At 54.4% G+C, this 21,293-nt stretch overlaps 1 protein-coding gene across 2 annotated transcripts in view; it reads right to left on the bottom strand.

Annotated features, from left to right (window-relative positions):
* Positions 1-21,293, bottom strand: part of EPHB1 (EPH receptor B1) — a 77,166-nt gene that overhangs the window by 36,727 nt on the left and 19,146 nt on the right. For both annotated transcript variants that reach the window (XM_082486857.1, XM_082486856.1), the window contains exons 2-3: positions 17,799-17,863; positions 13,842-14,523 (exon numbers count right to left, since the gene is read on the bottom strand). In XM_082486857.1, coding sequence (XP_082342983.1) covers positions 13,842-14,523; positions 17,799-17,863 — 747 coding nt within the window. The remainder of the gene's footprint in view (positions 1-13,841; positions 14,524-17,798; positions 17,864-21,293) is intronic.

Genomic DNA, 21,293 nt, shown 5'->3' with positions numbered 1-21,293 from the left:
CCCCCATTTCTACTTTTTAATGATCTCAATCCCTTTTATATCAAGCCAAGCGCTTCTCCTGAGCGCCTCAGCCCCGGCGCAGCCGCAGAGAGCTCAGCAGGCAGCCGGCAACGCCGACGGGTACGCTGCCGTGCCGCCCTCCCCGAGGCATCCGCAAATTAATCCGGAGAGGGTCCTGTACCCAGAGCAACACCGCGCTCCGGCGAGGAGGAGCGGGAGGGTACCCATCGCACGCATCCTGCCTGCCTGACCATGCCGGGGATCAAAACCGGCACCGAAACACCCCGGCAGCCACCAAATCTCCTTTCCTACATGCAATCCTTGGGGCGAGGTGAGGAGCGCAACCCAGAATAGGGAAACAGGGGATGTCCGAGCATCCTCAGCCCTGAAGCATCCTCAGCCAGACAGACGGATGGACATTGGCTCCTCCAAGGAGGTAACTCAGCACAAACCTCCGAGCAATGCCAGAAACCGCAGCACCTTGCGAACGGGACACCTCAGCAAAGCCTCATCCCAGGGAGGGATAAAACCTCGTTTGGGTGCAAACATCACCATTTTCGCCATTCCGCATCACCCAGAGCCAGTCCCGCACGTGCGCCCGACCTAATTACAACCAGCGCCCGCCTCGTCGCGTCATTTCCCTATTTCAGCGACGTACAGGCAGAAACTCATGAGATAAACATGAGCTCCCCAGCGTCTGGGCTCGCATCCTGCGGGCGACGGGCCGCATCTCGCCCCGACGGGCGGAGGAAAGAGGCCCCGGCTCCTCGTTACGCAGGCCAGTTAATTAAACCAGCCCGTCACCTCTGGAGGAATCGGTTTAGATCCGCCTTGGGACACATGTAAATTAAAGTCAGCAGCTCCCGAGCCGGGCCTGCCATGGTTTATTCATGGAGGAAAAGTAAAATTCAATGGGATTGTGGTTTTTTTTTTTTTTTTCCTTTCTCAGAGTTTTGGTTTTTTTCCTCCTTCTTCTCACGGATGAGAAATGAATCGAAGGGGGGAAGGCGCGGGGTGGGATTTCCAAGGCACTTGCGGGGCAGGGAGCTCCCCCGGGCCAATTAGAGGCAATAGGGTGCGGGTACATCCACGTTCCCCTCTCCTGAAAAAACCCCATCCCTCATCAACCACGGATTTGCTCCCCCGGGTTGGACCAAGGTCTCGGCCTGCGAGCAAAACGCAGGCCGCGCTCACCCAAAAGCAGTGTTTCTCCTCCGGGAAAACAGGCTTGGGAAAATTAAGGGTATCCGGATGCAGAAGGGCTTCAACGCTAATTGTTTAGCTGGTACTGTGACCCCAAAAAATGATTTTAAGCCCAGAACCCTCATAGAAGAAGGGGGGTTTGGCTCCCACGTGCCGTGCCGCTCGCCCCCCACGGCGCCCATCCTCCCGACGGGCCCACGCTTGCCCCTTGAACCACCGCTCCGGGCTTTGCTCTCTCCGTTTTTCACGGTTGGGGGAATTTTGAAGGTCTGAAGGCGAAACCCGTCCCAGATCCGTTTGGTGGCTGAGGAAGGGGAAAGGGCGCCCCGGTGCCGCAGGGCTGCCAGCTCGCCGCCGAGCAGGGAAACACGCTTTGCCCTCGAAAACGGGCAACGGGAGGAGAAATAAAACCACGTCTCAAGGTCGCTCTTGCAAACCTCTTCTCTCCTGCTTGAGTTTTCCTCCGCTTTAGCTTCCGCTCCGCACGGGCGCGAGGCTCTCCCGCCGCGGCTCGCCTTCCTTTCCCGAAACCAGCCAAAGAACGATGCCTGACCTCCTGCTCCCGCACTTTTGCATGCGGAATTAGGGGTGAAACACAGCTGACGGAGACCATCCAGTCCCCCCCAGCCCATTTCCATTTCTCCCCGGTGTCTGGGTCCCCCTCGGGAATGACAGCACCGCTACGGAGAAGAGGAGGGCAGCATTGCAGGGAAGGATGAGGCCAGCGCTGCCTCTCTGAGGCCCCGTTTTCAGTGATTAAATGCTAAATAATTTGATCTAACGGTAGACAATTTATCCACGTAGGCAGGGAGGTTTACGGTGGAGCGACCGGCGGTCGCGTGGCGACAGCAGCGACTGGTGCCCGACGCCTCTCATCATCCTAATGCTGCCCGAGTTTATTAATCTCAGTCAACAAACAAAGGGGAATGAAGTTCTCGGCAGTGATTTGAGGCTATTTAACCTCCTTATATCCTTCTTTAAGGACATATTTAGGGGCTGCAGCCTGCCCCAGGCTCTTCCCTCTGCCGGGGCTGAGCTCGTCGCTGCTGCCCCAAACCCTCGCGGGCAGCGGGGCCGGGAGCTGCCCGAACAGGAGCCGCAAATTAAATGCCACCACGCGGCTCTCCCTGGGGACGCGATGTAAGGAAAGGGGAGATTGATTTACCAGTAAATAGACGGCAGTGTCCAACCCCCTGCTCCTGAGCTTCCCCGCCCCCATATATGAACACTTCCATCTCTGCTGTTCCCACCAGGACCAGTCCCAGGTGAGCACATACATCCCCGGCACTGCACCAGATCACCAGCAAAGATCCTCCCTACGAGTTCGGAGCAAACGACTGGAGGGATCAAGATTCAGGCCGGGACCCGTGTCTGAGACACGGTGGGTCTCAGAGAGCGGCTCCTGCCCCAGCTACAGAGGTGCTGGAGGAGGCTGTAGTTAGAAACCCCCTGAAAACGATGCAACTTCGCTTTGCAGCCTCCCTGGGGGTTTCGGGATGTTGCTCCAGCCCCTCTTCCAACTGGGAAATCGGGGCAGCATCGCCCCCGGGCTCCCCGAAGCACAAACCCCTCCCAGCTGGGAAGCAAACATCTCCCATTCCTAATAGGAACTAATTAAGCACCTTTCCCTCCTTCACCAGCTCACGCCACGCAGTATCCCCTCCATCTAGAGAACATCAAGTGCTTATTAATTACGTCTGAAGTGGTTCCTCGTTAGTGCTGATGTCGCAAAGGATGAGTCACCCCGGGATGGGGCTGCAGGAGAGGTTCAGCCACAGGGCCAGGCGCAGAGATGCCGGCACGGGCAGGGACACACGGCTTCCTTGTGTCCACGCCGTGGCAATGGAGGACATCATGCCTTGGGTTGACATGGGGTGGGAGGGATGCTCCATCACGGAGCAGGACCACCCCCATCCCGGCAGAGATGAGCCTGGGGGGCTGTGGTTTGGCTGACTGCTTGAGGACCGTGTCCAGGGACGGACGTGGCACAGGGACGACATCCCAACCAAGGCGCAACCACTCTCCCCCATCCCACCTCCACCCCAAAAAGCCCCATGCATGGAATTAATTAGAAAAGTAATTAAGAGAGCTCCCCTATGAATATTTATAATGGAACGAGCCATAATTACTATTCCTCAGGGGAAAGGCGCCTTCTTACCCAGCCACGGAGAGGGGAGGGGAAATGCGGCACCGACCGGGGGACCAGAGGCACCGGCTGCTCCTGCCGGCACACGTACATGCCCACGCACAGCTCCAGACCCTGGGAAACCACCTCCCTCATCCCACGCAGACCGGAGCAAAGCGCTCCCTCCCTTTCCACCCCGGGTGTGGCATTTTTGGTGCACGCCGTATCTCCCCCAGTTGGTTACCATTATTTCCTATGTACGAGCATCACTTATTAAAAGAGCGAGAAATCATACAAAATATATAACACCTCCTTTCCCACCATAAGCAGTTAAACAGTGGCCGCTGCCATTGACTTGCCCTGCTCCTGCCGAGTGGCTCTTATCACCCCTAATCTCCTGCAGCCAGAAAACACCTAAAAAGCAATTTCTGAAAGTTTTACCCATCTCCATTCCACCCATTTATTTTTCCCCATCCACACCCTCTCTCTCTCGGCTCTATTCTTAAAATTTTCCCAGTCCAAACTGCTCACTTCCAAGCACCGTTTCCCAGTAAGCTGCTGGCAGAGTCCCCACCTCATTGCCTTCATCCCAACTTTCCAACATCCCCAACATAACAGCATGAGGGACAATGGAAATTTTGACATTCCTTCCGAATTCCCCCCTCTCCGCACACGGTCAAGCTTAAAAACCTCTTCCCAAGAGGAACTGCAAGGATTTCAAAGCAGACTACAGGTTATGGTAATTCGACGCAGCCCAGCTCCAATATAACTACCATCAGGTTGATGCTGGTTGCAAGCATTGCTGGGTAGAGTGAGGAGCATCTCAAAGAGGTTTCCAGGCTGAAGCGTAAGGATGGAAAGCTATGGGAGCTCACCCTCCGCAGCTCGCTGGCAAGCAAGATGGAGCTGGAGCAAGCGGCGTTCCAACAGATCAATGTCCAAGTGGAAACCAGTAGCAAGTGGTGCCCCTCAAGGATCCATAATGGGACCAATATAACTCAGTATCTTCATCAACGACATAATAAGATTGAGTGCTCCCTCAGCAAGTTTGCAGATGACACCAAGCTGAGTGGTGCAGTTGATTCGCTACAGGGAAGGGATGTCACCCAGAGGGACCTTGACAAGCTTGAACAGTGGGCCCATGTGAACCTCCAAGTTCAACAAGGCCAAGTTCAGGGTCCTGTACCCAGGTCAGGGGAATCGCCAGTACCAGTACAGACTGGGAGATGGATGGATGGATGGATGGATTGAGAGCAGCTCTGCCGAGAAGGATTTGCTGGACTGGCGGGTGACAAATTGGCCATGAGCCGGTAATGTGCACCCGCAGCCCAGAAAGCCACCGGCATCCTTAGCTGCATCCCCAGCAGCGTGGCCAGCAGGGCGAGGGAGGGGATTCTGCCTCTCTGCTCCGCTCTGGTGAGACCTCATCTGGCGTACTGCATCCCACTCTGGAGCCCTCAGCACAGGAAAGACATGGACCTGTTGGGAGTAGGGCCAGAGGAGGCCCCGGAGATGATCAGAGGAATGGAGAACCTCTGGTGTGAAGAAAGGCTGAGAGAGTTGGGGTCGGAGCCTGGAGAAGAGAGGCTCAGGGGAGACCTTATTGCAGCCTTTCAATTTATAAAGGGGGCTTGTAGAAAAGACAGAGAGGGACTTTTTACCAAGGCCTGTAGTGCCACAACAAGGGAAACAGTTTGAAACCGAAAGAGGGCAGGTTTAGGTTGGACAGAAGGAAGAACTTTTTTTACAATGAGGGTGGTGTGATACCGGTACAGGTTGCCCAGAGCAGTTCTGGATGGCCCATCACAGATGTGGAAGTGCTCAAGGTCCAGCTGTTCAGGCCTTTGAGCAACGTGACCCAATGAAAGATGTCCCTGCCCATGGCAGAGGAGTTGGACAGGATGATCTCTGAAGGTCCCTTCCAACCCAAACCATGCCATGAGTCCATGATTCCTGCACTGGCTCATCCCCGTGCTGCAGCCGTCAACCTGCCCAAAAGCTCCCAGCCAGGGAAGGATCTTCTGCAAATGGCATGAAGACACTGGCACTATCCATGTTGGTGCCACCACAGGGACAGGAGAGGTGCCCAAGGCTGCAGGGTGGGACAACACCCACCAACCCCACCTCTGAGCACAGCCAGCTTCTCCCCACCGAAATCCCGCCCCGTGTCCCACACCCACAGCAACAACAAGCGGGCAAAAAGAAATAGTCTCCTCCACCCTCAACATCTGCTACGCATAAGTCAAAGCCATCGGAGATCGCGGGGATTTACTGTACGTAGGCAGCTCGGGAAGCTTTTCTCAGCTGTGAAACATAATTTGCACCTTGGGCTCTCTAAGAATAAGTTGTCTTAAATAATAATATGTGATTAAGAGCTCGCGAGCAGATCGGATGCAGAGACAGGAGGTCTGCGATATCTCCAGGTCTCACCCTGATGCTCTCATCCCGACAGGGAAGTGCCGGCCCCGCTCACCCGGCACGCATAAACACATGCCTGGGGCAAAACAGGGAGATTTGGGGTTAGCCAGAAGATGACGGTCCCTGGCAGCACCCAGACAGGCAGAGAAGCGTTTTTGCGGTGCCTAGAACGGCGTCAAGCTTTCAAACAGCATCCCTATTTCGCAATAGAGTAAAACCCACAAGCATCAAAATTAATCCCCGCTCCTGAGGGCAACCAGCTCCCTCCGTGCCGCGACGGGGACACGCATGCTGGCGGGCGTCCACCCATCCCAAAGCTACATCCAGGGCAGGTTTATCGAGCAATGGGTTTTGAATGCCTCGGTGACATCACGCCTGGACACAGATAGGTAATAAAAAAAAAAAAAAAAAATCAGATCAAAATAAGTGGATATCGAGTCTCACCTCGCGGGCAGCTGACCCAGCAGAGGAAAGCCAGTCGAGCCAGGGTGGAAATTCAGTTCCCAGTTCCCCTGGCTCCCCAGGATGCCTCTGCTTTCACGGACGAGTTTTAGGCTCGAAGTCAGAGCCCTCTGCACAGCGCAGAGTTCACAACCCTCACCCAAAAAAAAAAAAGCAAGGAGGTGGCAGAGCTTCATCGACACCAACCAGAGCATAGTCCCCACGAGGCCCCAGGGAGGGATGAAACAAGACGAGGGCAGTGTTATCCCCAGCGTCGCGCCCTGCTCACAGGGATGCTGCTGCCGGGAGCCCCCATGAGATCCGTGCAGGATATGGCCACACCGAGGTTACCACCTCCTACCACCAGCCCACAGCTCTCTCCTTCCTAAAAAAAAAAAAAAAAAAAAAAAATCCATTTTCATATGACAAATATGGTACGAGCAGGTGAGTCCTGGGCTTAACATGAAAATGAAGCGATGCGGTTCCTCCTCGTGCAGGTTTGCACACCTTAATTGGAGGTGCCCACAACTGAATATTCAGTCTGGTCTGATGCTCCGATAGACAAGGCACGGATCGCTTCTTGGCTGCGAGGCTGCTGAAGAGGGATGGATTTTCCCATGGCTCCGAAGCCCTCCTCCGAAGCCCTGCCTGAAGTGCCTGAGCAATGCTTTGATTTAATCACCCCGCTCCTGCTCTCCACGCATCCTCCAAGATACAAGACACGGGGCGTGACAAACGACCGCTCTTAAAACACTGGGAGCCAACACCCACGGCACTGCTCCATTTGTCACTCTCCGGCTGCAGAACAAGGCACGCGGATGATGAAGGGCTTTGGAGAAGGTAGAAAATTAAAACCTCAGTGATTGTGCTGATTATTTTTCTTCCCCCTCCCCCCCATCACCCTGGTGGGCTCCATTCCTCCTCTGCACGGACCCACGGTGCCCCATGCCCCCGCCAGCAGGTCCGACCCACACAAAACTCCTCCGACGGCCACGGAAAAGCAAGGCGAGGGGCAGCGGGGTGACTCGCTCCGCCTAGCCCATGGCGTATTCGCGGCTGGTGTTGACGCGATGGGTCTTCCACTTATTAAACCCCGATCGGCGAAGGCTTCTTTGCCAGAGCAGAGGTTGCAGGAGACCTGCAAAGCCCGGCTGCAATCCCAGGGCACAGCTCCCGAATGATGCCCTGCAGGTGGGAGCGCTGATGAGTTATCTCATGGCTTGGGGGGAGGAAAAAGAAAAAAAGTCCATTTTATTATTATTACTAGCCAGCTGGGGCAAAACCCCTCCTTTTTTAAAAAAAATATTATTATTATTACTAGCTAGCTGGGGTAAAACCCCTCCTTTTTTTAAAAGAATAATTATTCTTACTAGCCAGCTGGGGTAAAAACCCTCCTTTTTTAAAACTAATAATTATTATTACTAGCCAGCTGCGGTAAAAAGAACTTTTTTTTTTTTTTTAAGTATTATTACTAGCTGGCTGGGAGAGATGCTGGCTCCCAAAGAGCTTGCCATGGGCTGGGCAATGTGGTGCAGCCCTGAACACGGGCGAGATCCCCGTCCCCCGCAAGCAAACAAGCGGCGCCGGCCAAAGCCATTCCCAAAGGAGCTCTCTCGTGACTTAAAAATAATAATTAAAAAAAAAAAAAAAAAAAAGTTACAGAAAGGCTTTTAAAACTCCCCGGGCTGAGTCATTGGGTTTGCCAGGTGCTGGCCATTTGCAAACAAGGGTGGGAACAATGCAGGCGGCGGATGCGGGCCGGATCCTGCACTTCCTCGCTGCTCTCCCATTGTCCGGGAGAACAATCCCCGCTCCGGTCGGAGAGCAAAGGGCCTTCGACACGATGCCGGTGGGCTGGGAGCCGGCTCTCCTGGGCTGGCATGGGCGGATGGGGATAGGAGAGCCGGGTGGGTTTTGCAGCACTGCCGTCGCGGGGATGCTCACGGATCCGTGCCCAGGGCAGCCCCTGCAAGCGCACACGGGGCTACACGCCCCAATACCCCCAAAAAACATGAGTTTCGCCGAGCACTTCCGTCACTACATAACGCTTCCTAGATGGACCAGTAAGAAGCCAAGGGTTTGGAAACAGATTTGTGCCCCTGTTTATTCACAAGCCTGTTTAAAGACCCTTGGGAGGGGGGGAAGGAAAAAAAAAAAAAAAAAGACAAATTAAGAAATTAAGGAGGGACTTTTCTTCACCTTTTAAGACTGGAATCAATACAACACTCAAAAGTTCTCATTGCGTGATATGCAGAAAAATAAAACCCAGGGGCTGCTCCCCAGGCCAGGCGAAGCCCAGCCCTGCGATGCTCACCCTGCCCCCTGCTCATCCCTTCCCCCGGGCTTTTTCCAGGCTTTTTCCTTCATTTCTCCACTGGAGCGGGCTGGGTGGCAGGGACAATCCCCCCGGACCTCGCAGACCCCACTCGGGATTTGGGGGACAGAGCCAGAGAGCGGTGGCAGCGGTGCCTGAGCCTCCCTGCCAGCAGCAGCCGGGACGCACGGTCCCTTCCCCATCCCTGTGCCGTGGGGACAGAAAAGGGCCCGAATCCACCAGAGGAACAATTTGGCTGATAACGGCTAATTAAGATTTCCATTAAAACCCATCACGCTCATTAGAAAAAAAACTTAACAAGGTTTTCCTGGACATTTTCCGTGCAAAATTATTACGGAGGTTAATGGATGCCTTCATTAAGGCATAATTTAAGAAAAAAAAAAAAAAAATTCACATTTTTTTTCTTTCCCCCCTTTTTTTTTTTGGCGGCGCGGCGATTCAAATGCTTCTTCTCCGCATCGCGGCCGTGGTAAAACTGGGCTGCCTGTTCCACCCAGCGGTGGAAGCAGGGAGACGGCTGCCAAGAGAAGGCAAAGCCCCTGCGACAAAGGGGAGCATCCCTCCCTCCCTCCATCCCTCCGGCATCGCCACCCGGAAAAGCCGGGAAAGCCGCCACTTCCCAGCGCAGCCCAGCTGGGGATGGCGGCTCGGGATGCCGCAGGATGGGAGAGGGGACAGGAAACTCGATATTGTGCAAAAAAAAAGAAAAAAAAAAATAGGGAAAAAAAAAAGGAAAAGGGAAAAGGAAAAAAAAAGGAAAAAGAAAAAGGAAAAAAAAAGGAAAAGGCAAAAAAGGGCCTTTCTGCAGCCTCTGGGGCACTTGCAGAGCTCACCCTGACCCAGACTTGAGGGGGAACCGGGTCTCGAGGCAGCCCACAGCCCCCCTTGCTGCCATCCACCCGTGGGACAGAACCAACATCCCCTTCCTCACCCGAGAAAACCTCTCCTGGGTGTCCCCAACACAGCACAGGGACCCCGGGCTGGACCACGGCACGGGGAAAAGGCAGGCAAAGGCACAGCCAGAGAGACCCCCAAAAAACCCCAGTTCCCAGCACAAGCGATAATTCGATGGGGAAAACTTGACATTTCCCTCACTTGTGTTAGCAAATTATTCTACTACTAATTACAAAATGTTCATAATTATTAAAAAATAAATCACTTCATAAATTCCGCACTCCGCTATTGTTTCCAGCCTTCATTGATGGATAACTAGAGGAAATCAATAATTATGGGCAGGGCAACGGGGGGACCGGCGTGGGGCCACTCGCTCCTCGACATTCAACTGGTTGGACACGACCCCTTTCCCAAATCCAACCCCTCCACGCACCAGGCAGCAGGGAAGGACACACGGAGAAAGGAGAGACAAAGAAGCCAGAGGGATGAAGGCGGCCAAAATAAAGCCAGGCGCAGCTTCGGCAAAGGTTCGGCACGGGCTCCAGATTTTTTTTTTTTTCCTTCGCCAGCTTCTCCGCTGGTTATCCCCTGGTACTGGGAAGGTGAGAGAGAACGGCAGCGTGATTCCAGCAGACAAACATACAGCGCCCCGTCCTCAGAGTCCCATGGGATAAAAGCCGAGCGACCCAGGGGCTGCCGTCATTCTAGCCATCAACCTCGCCATCATTAGGTTTCAGAGTCAAACACCAGCAGAGAAAGGGGTTAATCATCTTCCTCAAAGAGAACAAGCAAAATCCACCCGGCACGCTCATCCAAGGTCTCAAAACGATTTCCCCGGCCTCCCAGCGACCCCCGCTCCCGCTTTTCCTCCCACCTCCTCCCCGGCACGATGATGCATTGCACCTTGACCAGGCGAGGAAGCCATAAAGCAAGGCTGAGGGACGGGGCAGAGCAAGACGAATGGATTTAATATCAACCCGAACGGAGCGTGGGCTCTCGTACCAAATGAATTATTCATTTTGGATTCAATAACAGCCTCCATTTTGCGTTGACCCACAGCTCTCACCGGCACGAGGTGCCGAGGAGGATGAGGTGGGCAGTCTCAACCAGGCTTTCGGCTACGGCGTGCCATCATCCAGCCGAGAGCGACGCGGCTTCGCACCAACCAGGAGGTCTCTAGAGCCAAACCCCCAACCCGGCCCGGGATGGAAACCAAAAAACAGGGCAGATCGGTAAAGAAAATCTCCCTCCCTCCCACCCCCATCTTAGCGTTGTGGTGGTAACGACACGCACCCCTCTCCCATCACTCTGACCCTAAAACACGGCGATAATCTCTTCGGGACTGAAAATACCCCTGCTGAAGATTGCGCTCTGCCCGTGCCTTTCGCGAGCGGCTAAGTGCCGATAAAAGCCGCTATTAATGAATCCCTCAGCGGCCCCGAGCTCTGCTGTCAGCACGAAACCGCTCCGGTCTAATAGCCCCGTGATAGGCAGCGCCTCCATCCCTTGGGGTGGGAGGGATGAGAGAGGGCTGGGAGAGCTAAACAATTCAACCCTAATTTCCCCCCCCCCCCCAGCTGAGAAATTAAGCCCATTTTCTCAGCCTTAAAAATATCAAGAGATTTTTTTTTTTTTAATTTTTTTTTTTTTTTTTTTTTTTGCCTTAGTGACAATTCCCCCAGGCTTGTTAAGTGGCTCATCTCAGGTTGACGAAAGCTTTGAGCAGATGTCAGGAGCGTGTGCCTCCCGGGAGCCGGGGTACGAGCCTGGCAGCATCACCAGCAGGTGAACACGACCCCTTCAAGAGCACAAAGACAAACAGAAACCCAAGAAATTAGCATTTCTAACCCTTGCGTTGTGCTACCTCCTGCCTGCCAACTTTGGGGAAGGGCAGCAGTGGGCTCCGGTCCTCCCTCGTGGTCTCCAAAGTCCACAAGGAGGATACAAGGGTGCACACAAGCTACCAAGAAGCCAGAGTCCAACCCATGGTCAGATTTTTCCTCAAACGCAGTGAATTTTCCAACAGCCCTAACACAGAGCCCTGGCTCAGGCTTTTAGGACTGTGAATGTCCAGGAAGGGCCGGTGGGTTTATTGGTTTGGGGTTCCTCACCAGCATGACCTTCAAACGTGCGGATTCCCACACGCAATCCCAGCCTTTTGTCCGTCCTCCTGACGTGTGAACTGGGAAATACTCTCACAGGACTGGGAAAGGGGAGGAATTGGAGCTCTGCTATGGAGACAGTGTTGTACCAGCGCCCGACCGTGCTCACAGGGTCACCCAAAAAGGATGGTCCTGTCATCACACATGTGCTTGGCGCCATTTAACCACTCGTTTGGTCTGCACCCACAGCGTACTTCGGTGCTTGTCAGAGTCCCAAATGCTGCTGGCTGACCCATAAAGGACATTTCTACTCCCTTAGACCTGTCAGGGTCCTGAATTTCCCCCTCAAGGAGATTGAGTGCAAAGTGTCCTCCTCACACAAAGGCAAAATGCTAGCCGGGATCTCCACAGAGCCACCACAAGGGGTTTCTCCTTCAACATCAGTGCTGCTCAGATGTGGCTGGAGATGGGCGCTACGGCACAGAAACCTCAGCAATTCCCCAACGCACAGGGATCTGCTCGGCACAGCTTTGATAGCATGAACACGTCATGACCATTTGGGGGTTTGCACGAGAAAAGGAAAGGAAAAAAAAAAGTCACGGAGATGGGTCTAACGCCCACCCTGAGCAGGTTTGCTCCTGTGACTCTCACGTCCCGCTGTCCTACTCCATCCCTGCCCCAAACCACGAGCATCGGGTAGGCGCAGCACGCTCTCACCAGGGGGGTAGAGGTGGTCAAGACCTCAATCTCCTTCACTGTCCCATCTGGCAGCAGATAGAAAGATCAACACCACCAAAACCCACAGCAGTTTTACATTATCATTGTTTTCCTGCATTTCTGGCAAAATGACATTCTTTCCCGATTCCAGTCTTTAGCTAAAATTAGTATTTATTTTTCCACGATGAGAAAAATGTCATTTTGCCATACAACCATGTGCGCTTTCTGTTTGTTTATTCAATAGCAGAGGAACGTCTCGCCAGAAACGCTCCGGCTTGCGAAGAGCCTTCCCTCCGATGGAGCACTTCAACTGCTCACGGGAATAGACCATCTCCTGGTGGGAACAAAACCACGTTCAGGGTCAACCACACAACTCAAAGGAATCCCCCAGCGATGCTGCTCGACACGTAAGCAAGACGTGAGCACACAGGCTCTGGTGGTTTCCCACTTGTCGGAGCGCTGACGCAGGAAGGCATCGCCATCCCCACCTTGGCCAGGCAGGAATGCGGTTTTTCCCCAGTGAAAACCTAGATGAATTCCCAGGTTTCAAGCAAATAACCAAGTTTTTCCACAGCTTGAATCCCAGCTTTGCCAGTCTCACACATCCAGAGTTACAGGTGGAGAAGAAACACCATGGCGGGCAACCCAAGGAACATCACAGCCAAGCCTGGTGCTACGCGTGCCACCACCTGCACCGAAAGAGGTCCAAATCAGACCCCTTCCCGTTACCTCCCCCCTCAAAACCAGCCCTAAAGCACTTTGACACCAGCCTTTGACCTTCTCTTTCTTCCCAACCCTTCTTTGACCTGGCAGTGCCCACCTTCTAGAAGCTATTTGGAAAGCACCGCCGAAAGGGCTTAGCTTCTCACACAAAAAGTCCCCTCCTCTTCTTCCCTCCTTCCAAGCAGCATACAAAGACAATACCTTAATTTGGGAGAGGAGAAGGAAAGGACAGAGCAAGTAAAGCTAACAGAAGGAAAAAAAAAATAAATAATAATCCTCCAATGGTATTTGGAAAATAGTCACCAGAAGGGCGAAAGGAGATGAAAAGCAGCGAGCGCTATTTCCATATTTATAATCCCGTGCTGCGGAGGACTCCAGCAGGCAGCAGCGTGCTGGCGGGCTGGCGGCATGGCCGGGGGAACCCAAAAAACCAGCAAAAAAAAAAATAAAAAATTTCCAATTAATGCCGAGAATCAGAGCAGCTTCGCTGCAGTCGGGCCCGACGGCGGCTGCCCGGCTCCCGCAGCTTTGCCAGGGAAATAACGAGGCAGATGAAAGCGGCTCAGCCGGCAAGCGCCGGCCCGCGCGGCACTTTGAAGGCAGCACATCACAGAGGCGGCTTCCAGCGGCCTCGCAGCGGTGGCTGCGCCCGCCCCCGTGTCCTCGCCGAGTCTGGCCGCTGACCGAAGCACACTGAGAAGCCACAGGTTGACCGCTGCTCCCAAAAAAATCTCTGCCCCGCTCCCCCGAGCAGAAGTGCTTCAGGGCACAGAGCCAATTTCCACAACAGACATCGCCCAAACCAGCTTGTTTGGGGACGAACGTTCTGTTAAGCAGAACTTAAAAACAATAAAAGCGTCTTGTTACCCAAGGGCAACCTTACCTTTGCAAGCCACGTTGTTCTCCGGCTCGTAACCAGCCTTGCACGTGCAGCGGCCGATGGGGACCATCCACTCCCCGTCCCCGTTGCAGTACAGTTTGATGGGCACGTCCACCTCCTCAGCGTTGGGGATGCAGGTGCCACGGGCAGTCACCAGAGAGGTGCTCTCCGCTCCTGTCATCGTCTCCGGGAAGATGGCGAAGTTCTGCACCACACTGGGGCACTTCTTGAAGAAGACCCTGACGGACAGCAGAGACATACAAGCCCCATAGTCCTGGAAAGCCAGGTAAAAACCATTGCGGGTCAGGGGCCCAAAACTTCTCACTTCTGTGTTCACCTTCATCAACCTGCCCCCAAAGTCCACCTGGGAGAAGCTCTCGTCAGCAGCAATGGTGTCCACTTTGAGGTAGGGTGCCTCCGTCCAGAAGGCGGACTTCTTGGTGGCAATGACGGAGTCTGTCTCGTAGTAGTAGAGGTTGAAGGTCTCCTTGCAGGAGCCAGGGACGTTGGGGAGGCTGCTGCAGTCCCGCACGGTGAAGCGCATCTCGGTGTAGATGCGGTGAGCTCCACGCCGGTTGATGAACGTGGTGAGGAGCCAGTTGTTCTGGTTGGGCTCGAAGACGTTGCATACCTGGTACGTACGGATGGTGTTGAGGTTTTCGTCGTAGCCACTGACTTCTTCCCACTGCAGAAAGGAGAAGGGAGAGAGGCCATGAGAGGGTGACAGAGGGACCAGCAGCGGCCCATGAGCCACGGAGGTGCCGCTCACCCTGCACGGGGCTGAAAGGAGGGTCCCAAAGCCCCAGAGGAGACCGGGAATGCAGTCATGCACACAAGACGTGATGCGGGTGCAGAAACACCACCCGGGCCAGCACCAGGAGACATCCTCGCCCTCTTGCCCTTGGGTGCCTGCTCTCTCCCCTCCCCATCGCTCCCAGCTAAAACACCCTTTTCCACACAGCCAACTGCCTCAGCTACCCCGGGAGGACATAAAACCGGGAGGAAAGATGGTCCAGGCACCCGGAGGCGGGAGGGAAAGCAGCAGGCGAGGCCACGGCTTCGTTAAAGCCCGAGCCAGCACGCGGGCTGGAGAGCGAGCCCGACCCCTGGCTCTCGGCACAATGGGATCGTTTCCCCCGGCAAAGAAAACTAACTAAATAAAACATTACCGCTGCGGAGAGAGAGAATATAGATTTGCAATTCGATTTATAGGAGGGCATTAATATAATCCAGGCTACAATTTCAATTAAGGGACAGCGGCAAACTGTGAATAGTCTATGATGGCATTAGAGTCCTACAGACAGATTTACAACCTCATAATCCATTCATTTTAACTAATCCATGTTTACAGTCTCCTCATAACAGCATTATTCATATGGCAATCTTTAAGCAGCACTCTGAATATCATGCATAATTTCCAGGAGCGATGCTCCAGCAGCGCTCGCGCGTGTTTGTGCTTCCGTGGGGGCACAACGGCGGCCGGGTGACACCAACCTGCCCCGTCGCGGAGTGTCTTCCCGAAGAACCGACGCACCACAGCCCACCCTACAACCTTGCAGCTTCTGCCCTCTTCCATTTTCCATGAAACATCCACATCCCTCGCCTCCTCCCCAAAGCCTCCCCCCTTGTCAATCACAGCCCTGATGTAAAAAAAAAAAAAAAAAAAAAAAAAAAAAAAAAATTAAAAAGGGAAAGAAAAAAAAGCGGGTTTTTATTTCGTTTTAAAAGCTTGGTCCTCTGCAGGCTGCCAACAAGCACGGCAGAACGTTTGCTCCCGGGTCCACCTACTCGGCTCCGCTAAGCTTAAGCGAAGATCACAGCTCAAGGCTGCGCATTGTTGTTAAGCGCTGTTTACCAGATCAGCAATAAAACCTCACGCATCCAGCCGAGCGCTCTCCCTTCTCATCCCACGCCGTGACAGCATCGCAAAAACCCCTCTCCGCCCTAGCCAAGCCGTACGGGTTCAACGCCCTTTTCATTACCAGGCGTCTTCTCACACGAGAGAGCTACAAGGTCCTCCCCGACCGAGGGGGTTGGCATTGTTTCCCCGTTCCCACCTGGGCTTTGCATTACAGCCCCGGCATCCAATTAAGGCCAGACAACGAGCGCTCGCCCACCGGCGTAACGCCGGCCCCGTGGCTCCGCGGCGGGAATCCTCTTCTTCATCCCACCCGCCGGCTCCAGCACCCCGTCCGGGTGCACAGGAGGGGACCTGACGGGATCCGAACGCTTCCTTGGGCACCCCGTGAGTTGAGCGTTCCTGTCACCGGGCACTGAAGAGCAGCAGGTCCCTGGGGCTGACAGCCCCGTGGTGCCAGCGGCTGCTGCCATCGATGCTCTAACAGCGACAAATGCATCATTTTGACGAGATCCCACTAAATAATTCGCAGGGAGCTGGGGATTAAGACAACGTTCCTCTCCATCTCCGCTGAGATTTCAAGCACACCCATGGGGAGAGCAGAAGGAGAGCCCACGTCCCACCAGAGCCTGTCCCCAGGGACCACAGCTCCTGTTGCCCGGCTGGCATCCGTGCCCCGGCATTAATGTCAACAGCCCCCCTGAGCCCCGGGATGCATCTGCAAGATCAGGTGAACAGTCACCCTCAGAGCATCTTGAGTGGACACCATGGGAGGATGCCACCACCCAAAGGGACCCAAAGCCTGTAGGGAGTCCACGCTGATGGCAACCCCGGGGGGTCAGGAGAGGTGGCTCATCAAATCCCTGTACCTCCAGCCCCAGGAAAGGCAAGAGGAGCCCAGGAGAAGGAGCCGACACCCTGGAAGCAGCCAGGAGTCCTCTCCCATCCTCCCATCTCCTCCCTCCTGCCCCAGGGAGAACAAAGGTACCAGTTTCCCATTTTCACTGTGAGGGTGGTGAACCCCCGGCCCAGGCTGCCCAAAGAAGCTGTGGCTGCCCCATCCCTGGAGGTGTTCAAGGCCAGGTTGGACGGGGCTTGGAGCAACCTGGGCTGGGGGGAGGTGTTCCTGCCCAGGGCAGGGGGGTGGAACGAGATGGTATTTAAGGTCCCTTCCAACCCAAACCATTCTGATTTATAGATGGCTGCTGCTCTTCTCCCTCTCATTTCTTCGCTCCCCTCTCTTCTTCGCCTGTTCCTACAATGCTATGGTTTGCTGCTAAGCCCCAAAGCAAGGCTGCGAGCACACTCGCATTTTTTGGATGGAGGAAGGCAAGGCAGAGGGGAAGCTTTTGGTTCCTCACCCCAGCTTTCAGCAGCGTGGGCTGAAATAGAAACAGCACAGCCCTAGGGTGGCTGCTTTGGGGAACTGAAGGTTAAAAACAAGAAAAGACCAACTAAATTTAGGGCCTTCACCTGCGTGAGACCGGCCACCCGTCCCACCGCGATGCCCATCCATCAACTCACATCCCCCTCCCACCACTGCTCCTCTCCCCCCTCCCCACCTCTCACTTTCTCTGCCAGGGGAACGTGAGTCAGGTTATTTTATGCTTCCATTCCTCAAAGGCTCATATTATATAAAAAAAGATGTTTTAAGTGCCTCAGGGTGTTTTGTTCCTCATTACTTCATAAAAGTGACATTAATAGCCAGGGAAGAGCACTGCCGAGTGCAATTACGGATGATGTTCCAGGTATGAAAGCTGTTTTGAGCCTGCTAATGTTTCTTAATTACAAGCCTTTTGGCACAGGGAAAGGGAAAGCACGAGCAGGAGGATGGAGAGCGGTGATGGGGTCGGACACTTCACCTGGGAGGAGGACAGGAGAGAGTGGGGGGATTCTCCATCTTCACTGAGACCCCGGGATGGCTTAGGGAAGGGATGCTCAGCCCCGGAGCTCGGCACAGCGATGCCCGGGCTGCCCTGTGCCAGCCTGATGGGGCACGGCTGCTCCCACGGCCATTTCCCCAGCTCCCCTCCAGCGTTTCAAGATAAATAGTGTGAACCCCATGAGATCTCATAACGATCAACTGGTCAAGCGGTGCTTACCCCTGAAGGAGGGTTGGCGGTCCAGCCCAGCTCGGCCGTCGCCGTCCGCGTATCCATCAAGGTTTCTGAGGAAACACAAGAAAAGGAAAGCAAACTAGTTACTCCCAAAGTTTCCGATGATGTTGCGAGCACAGAGCTGCAGGAAAACGTTCGGTTGCTTTCACGGAGCGTGCATCTGACCCTTAGAGCTGCTCAGAAGTAAAGCAGCAGTTGCCTTAATACACCTAATGAACTAAGAGCAGCTTCACTCCGGAGCAAACCGTGCAGGATGAGACTCTCTGCAAAAAAATGTCATGGCCTGATCCCAAACCATGCTGCCATCTCTGACCCTCCCAAGCCTAGAAAAGGAAAATAGCGTTAGCAAGAAAAAAAAAAAAAAAAAAAACATTAAAAAATTAAGAAGGATGCTGCATTTCGTGGAGTCGTCATGTGCACGTACAAAACCCAGTCTAAACCCGAGCAGCGAGTTCGCATTAACTCCCTGGAAGCAGCAAGAGGCTGGGAGAAAGTCTCCCACCGCTGGCAGAGCTCACCCTCTCCCCCAGCGCCTCCGTACGGGCTTTTCGGCCAGTCCCATCCCACTCGCTCGCAGCTACTCGCTTTGCTCCGCGACGTTAGACATCCCATTTTATGCCCTACATCTGTCTGGTGCTGCGAGTTGTCATCGCACACAGTTATTATTTGTCAGAGCGATTTCAAATACGCGAATGAAAAAAAAAAAATAAATAAAAGTCACATTGTTGGAGTGGCGCTCCTCTGCTGGGGGTCTTTTGATGGAAGATTTAGTGGGAAATATTTAAAAAGCTGTAATACAGCTGACATTTCCCTACTTTTATTCTTTTTAAAGAAAACAACAAAAACCCAACAAGAATAATAGCAGGAGCAACAACATATAGAAACAGATGGGAAAAATCCTCCAGGTTTTATTTATTTGTTTGCAGCAAGCAGACGTGCAGATTAATTTCCTCGATTCCTGCGTCGTCTCGACCAAACGGGAGGAGGAGATGCGCCGCCGGCGGCTGGCGGAGCTGAGCATCCCCCGTGGTGCCGGGTACCCACGGCGGCTTTGCAGCGCCAGGAAAAAGGGTGCAACCAGAGAAATAAAGGTCAGGAAATAAAACTCAGCCCAGGAATACGAACTGCCGCCGGAGCGCCGCTTTTAATCTCTCCGCGCCCGCTCCAGCAATCGCAAGAGGGAAACGAGACTCCTATTAATCTTCCCACCCCTCCCTTTGCCGGCTGCTCCGGGATGGGAAGCCAGAGGAGCGTGACCGGGAACTCCCCACCCTGTCACCAGTGATAAACTTTTCCCGCTCCCGAAATCCCCGCCGGAGCTGCCGACCTAGCCTGGGCTCCTGGAGAAGCAGGCAACCCCCCCCCCGAGAGATGGAGTGAAAAGGCACTTGGGGACCTCGCAAAGCAAAACGGGGCTGGGGGGGGGGGGGGGGGGTCCTGCTCCGGACCTCCAGCGAGTTTCTTCTCCCACCACCTTCCTGCTGCCACCCAGCTCTCCTTCCCTTGCGCACAGCCCCGCGCCTCGTTAAGCAGTCATTAATCCTCGCCACAGCCCTTCAAACAAGCAGGAACGTGCCCCTGCATCAATCGATGCGACGGTGGAAGCGAAAGGCCGTGCCAACATCTCCCTCTCCCTCCTCCCGGCGGGGCTACCAGGGGAGGGATGCTCCCGGAGCCCCCCCCCCCCCCTCCCAAAACACTCTGTGTTTCTCCCCGCCGCTAAACAGGGCGTCCTTGTGCCACGCTGGGGAAACTGAGGCAGCGGAGCTGCATCCACCGGGACTCTCTCCCAGCGGCTCGGGGGGTCTCCCCCCTCTCCCCAAATCTCCCCCTTTCTCTCCTGTTCTGTTCCTCCCCAAAGGCTGCGGGCTCGGGAAACGCACAGCGGCAACGCCGGAGCGGCACGCAGCAGCGTGCTTCAAAATAACTAAGTAAACGGAGAAATAAATGAAAAAATTGAAAAGAACGGCAGAGAAGCTTTCACTTCGGATGTCCTCCCCGAGTCATAAGGGGACCGTGTGGCCTGCGGCCAGGGAGGTCGTGCTCGCAAAGTTTCCACCACAGATGCGTAACTTGCGCTTCAACAATTCCAAATGTTTCTAAAGGAATTTGCAAAGCAAAAGGAAAAAAAGAGGGCTGAGAGCCACCGCTAAACGCCTGACCACCTCCTGCCCCAAGGACAGGGCCATCTACAAGAATAGCTATAACCTGGCAAAACAGCTTGGTTTGTTTGGCAGCGTTGCTTTTTAAATAAAATAAGATACAATGGTTAAATCCCCCCCCCCTTTTCAGCTCAAATTCCTGCTGAGCTCACCCAAATCCCGTGACTACAGAGGTTCTGGCACCAGAAGGACTTCCCATTGACCTCCGCTATTTCCTCTGGGAGGAAATCTTGGATTCTACTTCATTTTCTGGGATGTACTCGTGACGCTGTGACCCCGGGGAGGGGGGAAACCCCGCAGGGACATTTATGGCCAGGCAGCCAAGGCTCCGCCGAGCCCCCTCCCTTCAGCAAGGGGGTGGCTTCGCAGATGCTGGTGCCCTTTGCCCCAAGATCGCGCAGAGAAAGCGGGGGGACACCCAGAGCTCACATCTCCATCTCCGGGCTGCAAAATGCTGCTGCTGAGGCGGGGGACATGGAGGTGGCTCCCCCCACTCCCGGCCATCCATCACTTGGGAGTGGGCAAAGGAGGGACAGGCAGTAAAACCCCTTAGCTCTGCCTGCTAACGAGGGGAGTACTGCGGGACCAGCGCCTGAGCATCATTAATCAGCAGAGAAGCCACAGGGACACCTCGTACCTCTCCTCCCGCCCGCCTCGTCCTGCTGCAAGAATCAGTCCTCAATTATTTGGCACTGGGTATTAATTAACCAGGGAGCTGCCTGGGGCAGGGGGGTCCTGCTGGGAGAGGTGCACTTGTCCCCCCAGCCTCGGCAGCCCCCCCGAGGGGGACATCATCTCCTACATCTGGCAGAGCATCCTTAGCCACGTCGGGAGAACCACGTGCCGCCTGGTCCACCTGCATCAACCAGTGCTCGCGGCTCCATCGCGCCAGCCAGCGGGCTCGGTGCCCAGCAGGGAAGGGGTGGGCAAGATGCTGCCATCCCCTTGCCTGCTCCGGGTACCACTCCTCCAGCGACTCCTTCCGCGCCTGACCGCCTGCACATGGGCACAACAGATGCCCAGGGGATGCTCTGCCCAGGACGGAGCTCAACACGCTCGCTCGGAGAAGTCTTCTGGACCTGAGCATCCACCGAAGGCAGCTGACCAGGCTGTAATGGCTGAAGCCCTCGTTAGGGAGAAGACGAGCTCTGCTACGGCAAGCTGAGCTCTCAAAGTGAAGAATCTTCAGCTGTATACAGTAGATTTTCTTTAATGGACACATTACTTTAAACTAAGCCTTCGCCATCTGTTCCAGTCCCTAATTATCAATACAAAAACAAACGTCTACTCACAATTACACTCGTAACGAGTAAAGATG

This window comes from Vanellus vanellus, assembly GCF_965231255.1.
Source record: "Vanellus vanellus genome assembly, chromosome: 8".
In the NCBI taxonomy this organism is placed as follows: domain Eukaryota; kingdom Metazoa; phylum Chordata; class Aves; order Charadriiformes; family Charadriidae; genus Vanellus; species Vanellus vanellus.
The sequence above is the reverse complement of the archived record's forward strand: the minus strand, read 5'-3'. Positions and strand labels throughout refer to the sequence as shown.